General features: G+C 46.6%; 1 protein-coding gene and 1 long non-coding RNA gene across 2 annotated transcripts in view; one reads left to right on the forward strand and one right to left on the reverse strand.

Moving 5' to 3' along the window:
• shmt2 (serine hydroxymethyltransferase 2 (mitochondrial)) overlaps positions 1-15,657 on the reverse strand; it is a 41,266-nt gene extending 25,609 nt beyond the window's left edge. Inside the window, exon 1 of the mRNA XM_035388539.1 lies at positions 15,504-15,657. Within this exon, the coding sequence (XP_035244430.1) occupies positions 15,504-15,536 (33 nt within the window). The 5' untranslated portion in view covers positions 15,537-15,657. The remainder of the gene's footprint in view (positions 1-15,503) is intronic.
• Positions 2,712-6,701, forward strand: LOC118211374. Its single transcript, XR_004761997.1, has 3 exons — positions 2,712-2,924; positions 3,034-3,121; positions 6,464-6,701. It is a non-coding gene; the product is annotated as an uncharacterized LOC118211374 (long non-coding RNA).
• Positions 15,658-19,391: the final 3,734 nt, after the last annotated feature.

A 19,391-nucleotide genomic window follows, 5' to 3' on the forward strand; every position in this document is an offset into this window, starting at 1 on the left:
ATATGCATTAGAACGGCAGTAGATGTAGGGTTGAGAGGTGCAGTACAGATACTGAACAGATGTAGAGAGTCAGTAGATGTGTGGTAGAAGGACAGTAGATGTGCAGTAGAGGGTCAGTATATGTGAGGCAGAGGGTAAGTATATTTGTGGCAGAGGGTCAGTAGATTTGTGGCAGAAGTACAACAGACGTGCAGTAGAGGGTCAGTAGATGTGCAGTAGAGGGTCAGTAGATGTGTGGTAGAGGGTCAGTAGATGTGTGGTAGAGGGTCAGTAGACGTGCGGTAGAGGGTCAGTAGACGTGAGGCAGAGGGTCAGTAGATGTGTGGTAGAGGGTCAGTAGACATGCGGTAGAGGGTCAGTAGATGTGTAGTAGAGGGTCAGTAGACGTGAGGCAGAGGGTCAGTAGATGTGTGGTAGAGGGTCAGTAGACGTGCGGTAGAGGGTCAGTAGACGTGTGGTAGAGGATCAGTAGACGTGTGGTAGAGGGTCAGTAGATGTGTGGTAGAGGATCAGTAGATGTGAGGCAGAGGGTCAGTAGACGTGCTGTAGAGGGTCAGTAGATGTGTGGTAGAGGGTCAGTAGATGTGAGGCAGAGGGTCAGTAGATGTGTGGTAGAGGGTCAGTAGATGTGTGGTAGAGGGTCAGTAGATGTGTGGTAGAGGGTCAGTAGATGTGAGGCAGAGGGTCAGTAGATGTGCAGTAGAGGGTCAGTAGATGTGTGGTAGAGGGTCAGTAGATGTGTGGTAGAGGGTCAGTAGACGTGCGGTAGAGGGTCAGTAGACGTGAGGCAGAGGGTCAGTAGATGTGTGGTAGAGGGTCAGTAGACATGCGGTAGAGGGTCAGTAGATGTGTAGTAGAGGGTCAGTAGACGTGAGGCAGAGGGTCAGTAGATGTGTGGTAGAGGGTCAGTAGACGTGCGGTAGAGGGTCAGTAGACGTGTGGTAGAGGATCAGTAGACGTGTGGTAGAGGGTCAGTAGATGTGTGGTAGAGGATCAGTAGATGTGAGGCAGAGGGTCAGTAGACGTGCTGTAGAGGGTCAGTAGATGTGTGGTAGAGGGTCAGTAGATGTGAGGCAGAGGGTCAGTAGATGTGTGGTAGAGGGTCAGTAGAGAGCTTCACTAAAAAGGTGCAAAGAAGTTAGAGCCGTTTTCATAATCTACACATTTCCCTCAGACCACAGAAAATGACTTCTCAAAAGCCTCAGACAAAAAAATTGTTTTTCAATTCAAACATTTGCGTTGATTCCTTAAGAACAAGTGCAAGCAGGTTAGCAGTGCGATAAGGGGGGGGGGGGGGGGGGGGGGCTGTTTAAGCATCTGTCCGTAGCAAAGAACTTTCACTGAAAGGACATAAGAGTGCATCATGAAACGATGCATCCGACATTTAGAGGTCAACTGAACAGCTGCATCCACGCTGACAATAAAAAAAGAAAAATCCCCAATTACTCGCCAAATTCATCTGAAAATAACTGCAATAATAATCCAGCGATCTAAAGGGACTCTTTCACAAGAGTGATTTATGAGTTAGCTAGCTAGCCCAGACTTCTCCGTAACGTTAAATAGATCTGGCGGGACAGCGAGGAGGAACTGCGACTCGTGGTGTGAGGCTGCGACTGCAGCTACAGAGGGCCGGTCACGCAGCGGACACAGGAACGCTCTCAAAGCGGGTCAAAAAAATAAACCTAAAAATAAACGTCCTGGCCACGAGCGTGCAACTTGTAAAAAAGAAATCAATTCTAAAACAAAGTGTATTTACGATGGATATCAACAGGGGACAATGCAGCAACGAACAGAGAAGTCTTCAGTGGTTCAAATCCCTGCTCCCACTATCTCTGGGGTCCTAGCGTTTATTGATGTAATAAATAACAATAATAATAATAATAATTATTATTATTATTATTATGACTATAATAGTAGAGCACTTTCTTGCATGCTGCAAGTGTTTTACATGAAAAGTATAGAGAAAGCAAATTAATAAATAACCAGAACAAGACATTAAAATTAGCTTTGGTTTCCAGTCATCTATATACACATGGCTGTACACATTCTGTAAATTACCTGCGCATAAACAGTGGCATTGTTAATTACCAAACACTGCGCTTGTCTGTTCCATAAAGATATTCACAGTTTGAATTCTTAGCAGTAGGTAGCTGTATATGTTGTCAATCACAGCGTGCTTACTTCTTATTAGTAACGCACATCCTACACTTTCATACCCCGCTGCGTGCTTCTCTCCTTACTGAACTTACCCTTACCCTGCCTGCTTCCTGTTTCCGAGCCAGCGCCAGGCACACTGGGACCCACCGGCGGAGGAAGCAGCAGGGCTCCACAGCGGGTACTGAACGAACGGACGCAGACAGACGGCGTATTTCGCACGATTTATTTGAATATAGACCGTGAGCGACGAATAAGGAGAGGGAAGTACAAAGAGACTTGTAAGAGCTGAGAAAGACTGGCGTTATGGCTCCGGATACGAGGTCTGTGCAGAGCTCACACTGTAATATGGAGATGAGAGCGCGTTTCCTATCCCCTCGGCCCTGGCTCGGGGGTCAAAGGTCAGGGGCCTGGGGAGGGTATTAGCTGGGAGACCGGGGGGTTGGGGGGGGGGGAGGCTTAGCTTCTCCACCCGGCCGTCAGCCGTCCCGAAATGGCCCCGCCCGACCCGACCGAGAGGAGACGTCCCCCCCCGTCCCCGTCCCCGCCCCCCCCCGCGGGGTGGGAATCACACGGGTCGTTAAGCACTGACGGGAACCGTCCTTCGCTGTCTCCGCGTGCCGCGGGGACGCTGGGGGCTGACGCGCCACATAAACAAGCGGCAGCTCGGCGGCGGAACTTTCCGGTCCCGAAGGCGCCGGCGTAGCGGTCGCGGTCTCCGCCACTCCGCAGCAGTGAGGAGGGGACTCGCGGGACAGGCTGGGTCACGGGTCAGCTACAAACAACTCACACACGCAACATTCATTATTTATATTCATAAACAATTTATATTTATAAACAGACTTCAGCGTTAACAGCTAACAGCTATTTTCCTTTAAGTTTACTTCAGCTGTCGGAATGGCCTTTGGGGTCAAGGAACTGCGGACGGAAAGGAAATCGCACTGCCTTCACAGATGCCAAGGAAGAGGTGGGAATTAAGTTTTGTCCAAATTCTACCAAAGATTAAAAGCAAGATTTGCTGTGAGGTTTAAATACCAAATGAGATTTACAATCACCAAGTAGAACACAAATGCAAATGCTGGTAAATTTCTCGTTTCTAATCTTTTCATTTATATTTGCCAAGTGAAAAGCACAATGAGGTTGCACACTCCAAAACAAAATGCATGTAAATTTGTAGTTTATTAAATGTGAACTTCAGTACCCATGAATCTTCATGAGCGGTTTCTTCCTGAAATGACAGCATTGGTTGTTATGACATTACAGGGCGGCACGCTGTGCTGCTGTGTCATTAGCGCTCATGAAACCAAAGTTAATCTTCTGGCAAATTTATCACCTGTAGGCAACGAGCCGAATAAATTAACGCAGTCTTGCGCAGGCTGTTAAAGAGGCGCTAGGCAGCTGTAGGGTTCTAAACTGTGGCCTGACGCACAGGCAAAATGAGTCACACTCCAGTGGGGTTCTGGGTACCTGCCCCACGCTAGCTTTATTCTGGAGGCAGACCTGCTAACACAGGACGTCCTGGGGACATCTGGCAATGTCCCAATTTGAGGTGCAATGCTGTCCTCTGGATGTCCTTAAAAATGCTCTAATGCTCTTTTTTTATTTTATTTTTTTTTTAAATGCTTTAAAAAAAATAATAATAATAAAAAAAGAAAACTGGGGGCAAAACGAGCACAGGACCGGTTTCAAGCTGGAAGCGTGACAGTGAGCAGAACAATTCCTCCAGCCCACCAGGTGGCAGTATTTGTCAATGTGGAAAAAAGAACTGCCTGCACACTGATCTTTTAGCTCCCATATATTTAACACTGCAATGTTTTGACCATCAAAACTATTTGTTAAAAAAGTATTTGTCAATGTGCCAGTAACCAACAAAAAAAGGTAAATTTAAACACTGTGGAATAAAACACCAGTTTAAAAAAATAAGCGAAACCAGACAAGCCAACGCGTCTCTTTCACCACACAAACCCCCAGTGACCCGAGCGTTCTGGAAGGTTCCGCTCCTGCGGTCTGTTCTGGCCGACGCTTCAGCTGGGAGAGAAGCTGCCGGCGACCTCGATTTAAATAGCGCCAAGAGCGTCACGCGGTACATGGCACGCAGTACTCAACACGTGGCACGCGGCACTCAACACGCGGCACACGGTAATCAACACGGGGCATGCAGTACTCAACACGCGGTATGCAGTACTCAACACGCGGCACACGGTACTCAACACGCGGTACTCAACACGCGGTACTCAACACGCGGCACGCAGTACTCAACACGTGGCACACGGTACTCAACACGCGGTATGCAGTACTCAACACGCGGTACTCAACACACGGTACGCGGTACTCAACACGCAGTACTCAACACGCGGCACGCGGTACTCAACATGCGGCACGCGGTACTCAACACGCGGCACGCGGTACTCAACACGCAGCACGCAGTACTCAACACACGGTACTCAACACGCGGTATGCAGTACTCTACACACATTACACTGGGGACCACACACACATTAAGCTGGGGCCCACACACACATTACTCTGGGGCCCACACACATTAAGCTGGGGCCCACACACACATTACTCTGGGGCCCACACACATTAAGCTGGGGCCCACACACACATTAATCTGGGGCCCACACACATTACTCTGGGGCCCACACACACACACATTACTCTGGGACCCAAACACACATTACTCTGGGGCCCACACACATTACTCTGGGGCCCACACACATTACTCTGGGACCCACACACACACATTACTCTGGGACCCACACACACATTACTCTGGGACCCACACACACACATTACTCTGGGACCCACACACACACATTACTCTGGGACCCACACACACACATTACTCTGGGACCCACACACACATTACTCTGGGACCCACACACATTAATCTGGGGCCCACACACATTACACTGGGGCCCACACACATTACTCTGGGGCCCACACACATTACTCTGGGGCCCACACACATTACACTGGGGCCCACACACATTAATCTGGGGCCCACACACACACACACATTAATCTGGGGCCCACACACATTAATCTGGGGCCCACACACATTAATCTGGGGCCCACACACATTACGCTGGGGCCCACACACATTACACTGGGGCCCACCCACACACATTACGCTGGGGCCCACACACATTACGCTGGGGTCTCGGCTCGGGAGCGGGCCGGTTTCGGCGAGGCCCGGTGCCGGGCCGGTGTGGCGCTGGCTCTCCAGATGGTTTATCAGTCACCCGTTCGTTTGGCGTCGCCAGCCGGCGGCGTCAGGGATGGGCGGCTCCAGAGCTCACCAGCGCCCGGGTTCCGGAAGCTTCCGCAGAAAGAGAGGCTCCATTAGATAACGCGCCTAATTAACGAGTACAGGACGTTTGGCCCGAACAATTACCGAGCATTTATGAACCAGGATGAAAGGCGATGCCTGGAAACGACCAAAAAACTCCCGTAACAAATAGCCTATATCTAAAAGAGGAAAATGGCCAAAAGGAAGCTGGGGAGAAGTGTCCGCGTTAGCACGAGGATTCCTCCCCACATCCAGCGCTACGCTTGCCAATTTAACAAATAAAGAAATGAAATGCCACTCGCATTAAATCGAAATGAGAAATTTGACTTGATGAAAGCATCGCTAATAGTAGAAACGTCTGTAGAAGCGCGTTTAAGAGACATTATTTTGGCTGGTCGCGTTTTATGCAGACGAAATGCAGGCTTTTGTTCGACTTTTGTTCCGCACGATAACGGAAGCAGGCGATACCAGGCGCGCGGCGACGAGCGGACGCGGTCGGCGTCTACGACCAGACCTCAAAGCGAGGGGGAGTAAGACGGAGAGAGGGAAAACGAGAGCACCTCGCTCTCTCCCCTTATTACTTTTGTTATTTTCACCCGTTTCGGAAGGGAAGTCAATTTTACAGACGACCGCTGTCCATCAGCTTTCTGCGGAACAACAATCATCCGAGAACACGGGAGATGGAGAACGGATAGTGGGAGTGGGGGTGGGGGGGGGGGGTGTCAACAGATGAGGGGTATCGCTCAGAGTGACGCCGGCTCCCCATCGCTCTGTCACAGACTAATAGGAGAGCAGCCACTACAAATTGCCCTCTACTCGTGAACCGGAGGACGGGAGCGAGGGAAGGGGGAGCGGGGGAGCGAGGGAGCGAGGGAGGGAGGGGGGGGGGCGGGAATCTGCGCCGCACACGCCACGCAGTGCCTGCGCTAAGCTCTCGTCTGGGAACCGCGCCGTTTAAACACACGCAAAACCTTTTAAAAATGTATTTCCACACTCTCTCCCGCTTTCTCTCAGTTTGTTTGGACAGCCTCGGCGTGCGCAGGGTGCTGGAGAGAGAGGCGCACGCGACGTCCCCCAGAGGCGCTACGCTCCAACTCGGGAGGAAGAGGAAGACGGAGGAAGATTCCGCCTTCGCGGCTCGCCAGGCAGAATTCTGGAAACCTGCTCAAACAGCAGGGCGCGCTGGACCAGACCATGGGGCCCATCCACACACTGGAACAGAGCCTTTACAGATACCAGACCATGGGGCCCATCCACACACTGGAACAGAGCGTTAACAGACACCAGACCATGGGGCCCATCCACACACTGGAACAGAGCCTTAACAGACACCAGACCATGGGGCCCATCCACACACTGGAACAGAGCCTTAACAGATACCAGACCATGGGGCTCATCCACACACTGGAACAGAGCCTTAACAGACACCAGACCATGGGGCCCATCCACACACTGGAACAGAGCCTTAACAGATACCAGACCATGGGGCTCATCCACACACTGGAACAGAGCCTTAACAGATACCAGACCATGGGGCCCATCCACACATTGGAGCAGTGCCTTAACAGATACCAGACCATGGGGCCCATCCACACACTGGAACAGGGTCTTAACAGATACCAGACCATGGGGCCCATCCACACACTGGAATAGAGCCTTAACAGACACCAGACCATGGGGCCCATCCACACACTGGAACAGGGTCTTAACAGACACCAGACCATGGGGCCCATCCACACACTGGAATAGAGCCTTAACAGATACCAGACTGTAGGGCCCATCCACACACTGGAACAGAGCCTTAACAGATACCAGACTGTAAGGCTCATCCACACACTGGAGCAGTGCCTTAACAGATACCAGACCGTGAAGCCCATCCACAAACTGGAACAAAGCCTTAAGAAGATGAGCCAACCAGCTCAGCTTAAGTGGGTCTCTTAAACATTTAAGACTGGAATTATACTGCAAATGTTTAACATACTAAGACTAAGCATCTTAAACCTTCCCTAAGAGTTTAAAGGACCTTAGCTGATGCATTATTTTTTTTCTCACAGCAGGTAGTGCGAGTACTAGGTAAGATCCCATTAAAAAAAAATCATTATAACAATGATAAAAGCGATAATGTAAACACAGAAAAAAAGGAAACAAGCACATTTACATCCCCGAAGTACAGTTAAATATGCCTGCGCCGATTATGAAACCCTAAGTAAGAGTAAGCTCTTACATTTTTAATGGGAATCTTCAGCGGTTATTGGGCCTTCTATTTTTAACGGTGGATTCCTGCCAGTGCGGTTTCTACAGGCCTGGCACTCTTCTAGTGGGACTTACGCAACGCCCCTGGGTTAACACAAAAATCAGTAAATCAAGTAAAAAAATCTCTCCTCGTTATTAATAATGTTTCCAGCGCCAGGTCGGTGAAAACACGGTCCAAAGATCAAAAAGGAAAAAAAAAAAGAAAAAAAGAACCATTTCAAACCGGTAATATGGCCTTGAATGGGTATCGACCTTTGCTCTGTGCAATAAGTTCTGAAACTTAGACTCTACTAGATAACACATTTACCTTATGAATATACCACAGCGTTTCTTTTTCTATTGTTCTGTGAACACTTCGGTGGTTTGAAAACACATGCAATGTAGAAACTTCTAGTTTATTCTAATTACATATAGGACATCCCTTGCCACACCTGTCCATTTACTTTGAGCGGAGGACAGAAAAGCAACTAATAATGTTTTTGTATAATTGTATAATTTTAGGGATTTGAATTCAGAATAGCGAAGTGTGCTTCAGTCGTTCATTTTGCCCGAATGTGGTTTGATCACATTTCGTGGAGGTGGATAAAATAAATGCTCTTGTTCTGGTCAAGGCTGTTAAATGACCACACAATCTTTCACAGATACACCCGCACAAAATCTTTCACAGATACACCCACACAACATCTTTCACAGATACACACACACAACATCTTTCACAGATACCCCCACACAAAATCTTTCACAGATACACCCACACAGATACACCCACACAAAATCTTTCACAGACACACTCTTCGTATCTTTCCACGGCACGCACGTATTCGTCTGAAAGCAGAGGCGGCTTCATCGGAGGCGAGCCAGACACCTGACACCGCCGGGCTCTGTGCAAACGACCTGGCCAACTACGCGCCTCGCTGCTTTTGCCACAAACAGGGATGCTGGGTAAAAAAATAGAACAGCAACTGAAGTGCTTTGATTGGTTTAATGCAGAAGTCTGGCGTTTTTTATGTGCCCTTAGCCTAGCCCCCGGTCTGGCCACATCAGAAACCCAGGTGGTTACACATCATTACCCTTTTTTTTGGGCAATCTTTCGCAGCATATCTTGATTGGGCTCAAGAGATTGTGCGGAACTGACCTTAAAATTGGGCCAATTTCAGTTTTGGAGCAGAACAGCCATTTCAAAACAGATTCAGGCATCAAATATTTTGTTCCAATACTTCACGCCAAGTCATGTCACACAATGTCATTAATCAATTGCCATAGAGACGGTATGATTGACGGCTGGCTTGAGTACAGTGAGAAGAGGCAGGAGGCGGGATCTAATCACAGTCAGCTGGTGCTTCTGGAGAAAGCAACTCCAGTTTAATTGAGCTAATCACTTAATTCCTTTATTTGTGAAAAGCAGTAAAAAAAAAAAAAAAAAAAAAAATGAAATACGTGGAAAAAGTGGAATCAGCATTTTTTTTTTTTTAAACTGCCATTGATGTTGTAGACCCACCAATTCCAGAGAGCCCAGAAAAGCATGAGCTGCCCACTGAAGACTGTGCTGTCACATCCCCCCTCCCCCCCCGCGGCAGACGGAACTTCACATGCACCTGTCGCATGCAGATTGCCCGACAGACCGAACCAGTCAAACTCAGACAGGGACAACGCAGCCAACTGTAACCCTGCCTCCCTGAACAACGGCCAATCAACAGCTGACTATAGCCCTGCCTCACTTAGCAAAAGCCAATCAACAGCTGACTGCAACCATACCTCCCTGAAGAACAGACAATCAACAGCTGACTGCAATTCTGTAATTCTGCCTCCCTGAACGACAGCCAATCAACAGCTGACTGTAATTCTGCCTCCCTGAACAACAGCCAATCAACAGCTGACTGTAACCATACCTCCCTGAACAACAGCCAATCAACAGCTGACTGTAATTCTGCCTCCCTGAACAACAGCCAATCAACAGCTGACTGTAACCATACCTCCCTGAACAACAGCCAATCAACAGCTGACTGTAATTCTGCCTCCCTGAACAACAGCCAATCAACAGCTGACTGTAACCATACCTCCCTGAACAACAGCCATTCGACAGCTGACTGTAACCATACCACCCTGAAGAACAGCCATTCGACAGCTGACTGTAACCATACCACCCTGAAGAACAGCCAATCGACAACTGAGCTGTGAGGCTAGCAGCCACAGTTTGCACAGACACTAGCACAGGGTCACATGACTAAAACCAGCGATTAACAGCATAGCCCAGCAGGCAGATACACAAATGGAAACTTTATTGCCAACGGATCATGTTTTAAACATGCCAGCTTTGAGAAATGAGGACTTCAAACAGTACCTCCACACCCTCAAAAATTGGACAGTGTCCCTCATTTGATTATTAGGCTAACTGCGCAACCGCTAACAGTTTTCAAACGGGCTGACTGTACACTATTATTACCATAAGATACGATTTGAACAGAAGTCCAGTGCCTAATCACATTCTCCGGTTACACAAAAGCAACAAAACCCCCATTAAGTCGTCCTGCCGTGGACACAGCAGCACCATTGAGGCCACCAGGATTATCAGTAGTATGTTCCTGATTGAGCTTGACCCTGAATGGCCGTTTGGAAGCTCGTAAAAATGCCAAAGTCCCCTCTAAACTGATCTATCGCTCAGCTACAGACAGGCCGGGCAGATAAGCAGTCCAATGTGATCTGTGAGCGGGGGAAACTTCACACATGCTTCAAATTAATCAGCAGTGCAGTCAGAGTTTAGTCTCGCAAGACAAGGTCATGAGAGATAACTTATTACTGTTAATACTGGAGCAAACTCCATTAGAGGCCATAACCAGATGTTATGACCATCGGTGTTAATATTTACAGTATTACTGAGGATACATTACAGTTGGTCAATGCGTGTGAGTGTGTGTCTGAGACAGAGAAACAAACACAGACAGGAAAAAGAGAAACAGAGAGAGAAAGAGAGCAGGAGAGAGGGAGACAGGGAAAGACAGCAAGAGAGAGAGAGAGAGGGAAAAAACAGACAGAGAGTATAAGAGTTCAGTGGATAGTCCTTGTCCTGTTGCCTGTCTTTACCTCATAAAGTAGAAGAGTGGGGGTTGGTGGGGGGGTGTGAACATGAGTCTGTCAGCTGATTGGCTGAGTGCAGTTCTGAGCTAAACCGGGTCTCACAGCTGATTGGCCGCGTGCAGGTCTGAGCTTTGGAACTTCTAGGGGGCACATTAAGCAAATGGTAACAGGTTAATTGTGTGGTGACCATGTGACTGCAGCTCTTCTGAGAGTGTGCAGATAATGACATTGGGGGGAGGGGGGGGGGGGCGCAGGGGCGGAGGCCAGAGCAGACCGCGCCGATCGGAACCCGTCTGAACCGGCTGGCCGGTTATTTGCAACCTGGCGGCTTGGCAGACGGCCGGCCCAGCCCGTAGCTCTGGGGCTAGCGGTAATAGCGAACGCTTGAGTGCGGCCTCTAAATCAGAGCTCCAAAGTGCCGGGCGGCAGGGCAGTATAATGGGGAGGAACCGGGGCCCGTAACTCAGGAGGGGGGAGACTCGATTCCCAGGTGGGGTGCTGTGGTCGGCGCCCGGGGGCGAAGTCCTCGTCCCAAACCGCTCCAGTAAACGCTGTGTAAAAGGACCGCACGTTGGGAACGTCTCCCTGGCTAAGGGTGTCTGCTAAATGCCCAAATGCAAAGTTACCTTTTTTTTTAGCCTCTTATTCAACACCTGTCCCCTATAATTCAGATCTATATTTAAATCCCTCCCGGAATGGCTAACGCTGTTCGCTAACTGCTACCTGCAGGCTGGTGCAGTCACCAGGCTGACTGACACACTGTGTAACGACTGGCTCATTAGCTCAGCGCTATACAATAACAAGGACTGACTGTAGCGGCTGACTGATGATCTATGGCCTGGGTAAAGGGTACGTTCCCACAGCCAAGGACAGCTACACTGAAGGACAATCTGAGAACTGAGAAAGGTCCTATGGTCAGGAAAAAATGATAAACAATTTTCGGTTGAAGCTCCAGTCTGCAATCAAAGCTGCCTAGTCAGTGTTCAGGAGCTGAAGCTGGCAATGAGTCACAGAGTAAAGCTGGTGTTAAGTCATGGAGTAGAGCTGGTGTTAAGTCATGGAGTACAGCTGGTGTTAAGTCATGGAGTACAGCTGGTGTCAAGTCATGGATTAAAGCTGGTGTTAAGTCATGGAGTAAAGCTGGTGTTAAGTCATGGATTAAAGCTGGTGTTAAGTCATGGAGTACAGCTGGTGTTAAGTCATGGAGTAAAGCTGGTGTTAAATCATGGATTAAAGCTGGTGTTAAGTCATGGAGTACAGCTGATGTTAAGTCATGGATTAAAGCTGGTGTTAAGTCATGGAGTACAGCTGATGTTAAGTCATGGATTAAAGCTGGTGTTAAGTCATAGAGTAAAGCTTGTGTTAAGCCGTGGAGGTCATTTTCTGATCTATCTATCAGCTCCACACCGATATGAAACACAGACTTACTACAGGTTTCACTGGTGCACCATTGCATCACTTCACAAACACCGCTCACGTGTTTTTAAATCTGATTGGCTGATTACCATGAAAGGAGTCTTGTGCGCGCGCATGAGGTCTAATCACATTTCTGTAATTAGGGACTGCAGAGAAGGCTATGGATTTATCCCTGTTCCCCTTATGTCAGCAAGGAATACTGTTTGCCATCTTGAACTAATTCAATACTTGAGCAAATACCAAGTTAAGCACAGGAACACTCAGATACTGCTTTAATCTAAACTGCCACGATATCTCAGCTGTTAGCACTTTAGATTAAAGCACATTCAGGCTGTAACTCATCGCCATCTGCGTTTTATTTCGTTCCGAGGGCGGGGTCTGCAAAGTGGGAGGAGTCTGGGCACACGCGCCTCCACGAGCTTTGAAATCTGGATGACATCGGATTCACCTCTGAGTACGCCAGCACCATTCCAGGAATGAGACTGAGCTACCCTCCGCGAATTTAACAGTTATTTTATTAGGGTGGATAAAACCCAAACAAAAACCGCTGACTGTTTCTCCGAACCCTGCAAGCAAAGTTCTGTCCGCTCTTCGGGCCTCTGTTGCTTGTTGCGGCAGAGGTCTGGGCTTGGACAGGGGGTGGCCGTCATGCCGCCAAGTCAAGTCACGGTCAAATATGAACTCTGATTCTCACAACAGCTCAATAAATATCCCCATCTTCCATTTCTCACGTCTTCCGCGTCTCTCGTTTTAGCGCGGCTTCTGTGCTACCGCGCTACGGGTCGGACCGGCTAATCTTCGCCGCACCACGACGAGGCTTTTTGTTTTTCCCCGCCGACTGGCAGCCTCCCGCTGATCACGAAAACCTGCGAAACCTGATCGCCGAGGTAAATCGTCCAAAATTCCCAGCATGTGAGAAACTGACTAGCAACGTGCAGGCACTCACTAGTGCAACTGCGATTGACCTCAGATGGCCGGAAAAAAACATAAAATACGGAGTAAAACTGCAGAGAATGCCTAATGCGTGATGGGAAGGAAAGAAGAAAACAAACTTTTAAACCCCTGAGAGCCATCCAGAGTGGCCAGTGGATGGAGAATTTCTAGCCACTCGGGAATGTTTACCCAGATTTACAATTTTTTCCACAAACTCATTCATTTAGACCCAATTGAGCACCAAACCTTTCTGACACGGAACCAAAAAAATACTACCATGAGCTCAAATAGGTACTGGGGCATACGCCTACTGTTAAATTATATTGCTAGGCAGAGAGTGATTGCAGAAAGTCTCATTCAAGACAGTTGCATCCAGTCCACATTACCATGTGAAGTAGTTCAGACAACACCATCTGCCAATGAATGAATTCGTTTGCCTTAGCAGCTCACTGGTACAATCAACACAGCACTTCTGAAATCACTGTACAGCCCAAGAGCAGAAGCTAATGCACAGATAACTTAGAGTAGGCCTTCTCACCCACCAATAGCCTACAAACTTAGTAAAGTGTCTGCATGGCAAACATTTGTGAACCCCATTTAGGATTTTTCCTACATTAGCCACATTAATTTGGCAAATATTTCCCTCCCACTGTAAGAAATTAATTGTTTCTCCGCAAAGTGTCAGATGTCCCCGGGCACCTTGCCTTCATCTGGATGAAATCACGGTAGGACACCAAAGAAAAAACGCGTGATATACAGGGAAACAATGTTTTCAGTCCACCCTTGTTTCAAAGATGCAGACTTGGAGAAGCTGTGACTTCACCACTTTCACCACCTTAACCCCAGCATCTCGCGCAGCTCGCAGTAGATTACGGACACATCTGTAACGAACTTCATTAAGTGGTTTCCGCATGGAACTACAAAGCAAATGAGTCTACCAGTTTATAACATAACATTCTGGCACTTCTGAATTTGAACTTTGTCGTATTTTGCACAATATTTAGTCTACTACAATTAAATACTACGCCAACTTAAGGGGCCTAATGTTGTGACAAATTTCCAAGTTAAAAGGAACCAAGCGTTGTTAAAATATCCAAATAAAGCAGATGAGGCAGGGCAATCACACTCAAGGCCTTGCGATAAACATCTTTCATACAACATTTGGATTCACCTAGGACCCTTAATGACTACCACGTCGCTAGCTATCGTGCACGTTTCTGTCCAGCCTATTGTAAATGTTCACGGCCTCACCCATGTTTTGTAAGCAAACCATCGTCGTGAAATTATACAGCAACAAAATGTGGGCATATCAACGTAGGTCGACTATACACAGAAATGCGAGCACCTATGCTGTAGCATGGTTTCATCTTCATGATGCTTCAGCGGACACACATACACACACACACACACACACACACGGGGACACACACATGATGAAAGAGACCCCGAGCAGTTGCATCATCTGAACAGTAGCCTCACTAGCTTATGCAGGTTGGCTGTCTACCTACTTAGTGTGTCTGTGTGTGTGAGCAAACTTTTATATGGCTTGTTAGCCTTTGCACATAACGCGCACATAAATGCATAAGGACCAGTGTAACGAAATAGTTTGAGTACGAAGTAGTTTCTTGGAAATGAATAGTGCGTCTGAGCTCCCAGGAGCAGGTTATTTAAGGCTAACCTGCTCCAGCGTGGCTTTGAAAACTACTAACGCCTGGCAAAGCACATCAACTTGCAATCAACTCAGTACTGAAGTCAAGTTGGCGAACATGTCAGCGAGCTAACCAGCTGCTCGGTATTACATTAGTTAATTAATTAAAATCCCAGTCTGATAAAGCAGGGGAGAAAGTCCCGAGTGAGGTCTTATAGCGAGAAGCAAGCGAAGCATAAAAGTTTTATGTGCGGTCAAATCCATTACAAGAACACTCCCGACCGAAGGCCGAAAGATCGTGTTAGCCAGTTAGCAACAGCCTGAACATTATTTCAGTCACTCCCGTCACAAATGACATCCACTGAACAATAATTCATACGTTGCTAAGTACAGTAAGCTAATTTGCCATGCTTTCGTAAAGCTCCAAACAAGCTATATGTCCTGCCAAGACAGAGACCAAATAAATCAGATATCGGAAAAAAGGAGCTAGGAAGCAAGCTGCCGTTGTCAAAACCAAAACCCTTTGAATTAGCTAGCAAGGGGGAATAGCACTTTTTGACATTTCCATAGCAATAATTTACCATTTGGATAATTATCGATTTGGAAGAACCTCATATTCGCAAGATCCGTGCGTAGTCTAGCTAGCTAGCAACTGCACTGCTACAACAAAATAACATGCATGCATACACAGACAACAAAACTAGATCAAACTTGTGTCCTGGCACTCACACGTGCAAGTTGTTTTAATGTCAATGACAGCATTTCTTCTGGTGTTCCGAGACGGCTGGTTACAGAGGAGTCCCACGCTGTTTCTCAATCTTCTCAACGAGGAAAACCTCTATGTACATCCGGATTAGCGCATGCGTACAATTTCCTTGCCCAACGTGATAGAGGGAGTTGTAGTTCTTTGTTGGGTTGTCCTGAATTAGGCTTTAGAAAAATGTTCCTATTTTGTATGCGTACTGCTTATTCATTTATGCCTGGTCAGAGATTACAGAGTAGTTACTATCAAGGTCAGATATGCTTTACCGCTTATCCGTTCTCTATAGTTCCTAATGTGTGTCTTTATTTTTCCATGATATGTGCATTGTATCAACTAATTATCTAATTCATTGACTGTGAGGGAAGAGCATGAAAGGTACGCCTAACTGCCGTTCAAGTTAAAATCCCGCCTATAAAGACAATGAAATAATGCTGACTTCATGTATATGGAACTGTTGCCAAAATTCTATAACATGAAACTGTCTCTTTGAACTTTACTGTTGTCGTGTGTATACGTCCTTGCTATGAGGAAATTGAAATAAGTAATATGTCCCATATCGACTTTTTGTGATCATACTCAGTATCTTGTATGTTTCTAATGCCTACAAAAGTTTTCATAATACATGTTATACATAATACACATCATAATATTGAAATTCGTCAACAAAAATAGCTGATCTCACTACATACAATTTGGTATAATTTATTAAAGACTTAATCTCCAATCAGATACATTTTAGATCCTACATTCAGCAAAGACAAAAAGGTTGTTTGTAACTGGCAAATAAAAAGGCTTATAATATGTACAGTGAGGTCGATAATATTTGGGACAAAGACATATTTTTTTCTTGATTTAGCTCTGTATGCCACAATTCTAAATTTGTAATTAAAGAATTCACACATGGTTAAAGTGCATACTCTCAGCTTTTATTAAAGGGCAATTTTATGAATTTTGGCTTCACCATGTAGAAATTACAGCACTTTTTATATATAATATATATTTCAGGGCACCATAATGTTTGGGACGAATGACTTCACGGGTGTTTTTGATTAGTCAGATGTGTTCAATTACTTCCTTAGTGCATGTATAAAAGAGCTTTCAGTATCTAGTCTCGATTCTCGGCTTTTGATTGCCTTTGGAGTCTGTAATTGGCGTTTGTCAACATGACGACCAGAGTTCTGCCAATGAAAGTCAAGGAAGCCAGTATAAGGCCAGTATAAGAAATATGAAAAAAAGGTTTTCCAAAATCAGCTGTTTGGAACACCATTCAGAGGAAATAGAGCACTGGTGAGCTCAGTAATCACAAGAGGTCCGGTGGGCCAGGGAAGACATATACAATTGATGACCGAAGAATTCTCACCATAATTAAGAAAAAACCCCAAACAACTGTCAGACATGTCAGAAACACTCTTCAGGAGGCAGGTGTGGATGTGTCAGTGACTGTACTGCCAGATGCAAACCACTAGTTAGCCACAAAACAGGATGGGTTTCAGGTTGCTGTTTGTTGAAAAGTACCAAAAAGAGCCTGCAGAGTCCTGGAAAGCCTTAGAGTTCTGAGTGATAAAAAGAGCAAAGTCTAGAAGCCAAAAGGAACTTCCCAGGAACCAAAGCATAACCATTCATCTGTGGAGGATGGTGGTGGTGGTTTTGGCATGTTTGGCTGCCAGAGGTACTGGCTCACTAGTCTTCATTGATGATGTAAATGCTGATAGCAGCAGCAGCAGAATGAATTCTGAAGTGTACAGAATCTCAATTTCAAGCAAATGCCTCCACACTCATTGGATGACAATTCATCCTACTGCAAGACAATGATCCCAAACATACTGCTAAAGCAACAAAGCAGTTTTTTAAAGACAAAAACAGGAAAATTCATAACTGGCTTAGCCATTCACCTGATTTGAATCCAATTGAACACACTATTCATATGCTGAGGAGAAAACTTAAGGCAACTAGCCCCTGTAACAAGCAGGAGCTGAAGACGGCTGCAGTACAGGCCTGGCAGAACATCACCAGAGAAGATACTCAGCACCTGATAATGCCTGTGGGTCACAGACTTCAAGTAGTCATTGCATGCAAAGCATATGTGACAAAGTACTAAACCTGACTACTTTAATTTACATAGCACTAATATTTCCTAAAGTTCCCTGCACTTGGACCGGTACTTCTCTCTAGGGTTTTCGTCATACATGTTCCTGGTTATGGTTATACACTTTGTTGTATGTCGCTCTGGATAAGAGCGTCTGCCAAATGCCTGTAATGTAATGTAATTATAGTGCCCTAAAATGGGGGACTATGTATAAAAAGTGGCATGATATCTATATGGTGAAACCCAAAGTGTATAAAAACACTATAAATAAAATAAAAGCTGAGAATGTGCTTTAACCACATGTGATTAGTATGATTGCAAAGTGTAGGAAGTGGAATAAAGACAAGCGTTCCCCAAAAAAAGTAGACCAAATAAACAAAAGTTGGGAAAACATTTATGTGCTGAAAAAATAATACAGATTTATTGGGCTCACAATGCACAAGGAGAATAGCTAGCCCTGGGGAGAAGAAGGCTTCCAGACTGCTGTCTACGAGCCGGTGTGTGGCCAGAACCTCTCTGCCTCAGGCAGCCTTGATCAATGCTCAAGTGTTTTCTCCACTTTTCTTTTATTTCATTACAAATCAAAAATCTAAAAGTACTGAGCCAAATAAATCTTTGTCCCAAATATTATGGAGCTCGCTGGTAAAAAACCAGGGGGCTGAAAAAGTAAGCTATTTGAATTTTGTTTTGAACTGATGATGGATAAAATGGAGTTTTAAAACTCTGTCTCTCTCTCCCGAATAAATGAGTGGAGAAACGTGACGAATGCAGATGCTTCCATACGGGTGTACTGCATGACACCCATACCCCCATCTCCCTCTTCCCTTTCCACAGATGACTTTCTGGCCACCTTTGAAGGAAAGGTGGCTACAATCCGGAACTCCTTTGCCCATCCAGTAAGCCCCCCAACCCCCGGGACAAACCCACAGCCACACTGACCTCCTTTGAGATGCTGGAGGACTCCAATGTATTACAACTCATCACTTCTCATCGTGCAACCACCTGTCCACTTAACCCCATCCCATCTACAGTCCTCCAATCCATTTCCAGCTAGATCCTTCCCTATCTGTTCTCCATTGTTAATGCCTCTCTTGCCTCTGGTCATGTTCCCTCTGATTTTAAGATGGCTCGCGTTACCCCACTCCTCAAGAAACCCACCTCAGACCCCTCTGATGTAATGAATTATTGACCCATATTGCTTCTACCTTTTCTGTACAAAACCCTTGAGCGAGCAGTGCTTAAACAACTAACCTCTTTTCTCCATCAGAACAACCTGCTAGACCCTCACCAGTCTGGCTTCCGATCTGGGCACTCTGGGCAGAGACTGCGCTCCTGGCTGTGGTGGAGGCACTCGCCACTGCAAGAGCCTCACGCCTTTCCTCTGTCCTGATCCTCCTTGACCTGTCTGGAGCTTTTTATGGTCAACCATAAAATACTCCTCTCCACCTTGGCTGGGATGGGCATCGCTGGGACTGCCCTGTCTTAGTTTGCTTCCTATCTGGCAGATAGGTCCTACCAGGTCACCTGGATGGGGTCTGCCTCTGCTTCTCATTCCCTTGTAACTGGAGTACTGCAGGGATCTGTACTGGGTCCTCTGCTGTTCTCCATATACACCAAATCTCTTGGTTCAGTTATTAATTCACACGGCTTCTCCTATCATTGCTATGCAGATGACACGCAACTCTTCCTTCCTCTTCCCCCCCTCGGCCTCACAGTTCGATGATAAGATATCTTCCTGCCTGGCTGACATCTCTACCTGGATGGCCAG

The sequence above is a fragment of the Anguilla anguilla genome, chromosome 13 (genome assembly GCF_013347855.1).
Source record: "Anguilla anguilla isolate fAngAng1 chromosome 13, fAngAng1.pri, whole genome shotgun sequence".
Classification (NCBI taxonomy): domain Eukaryota; kingdom Metazoa; phylum Chordata; class Actinopteri; order Anguilliformes; family Anguillidae; genus Anguilla; species Anguilla anguilla.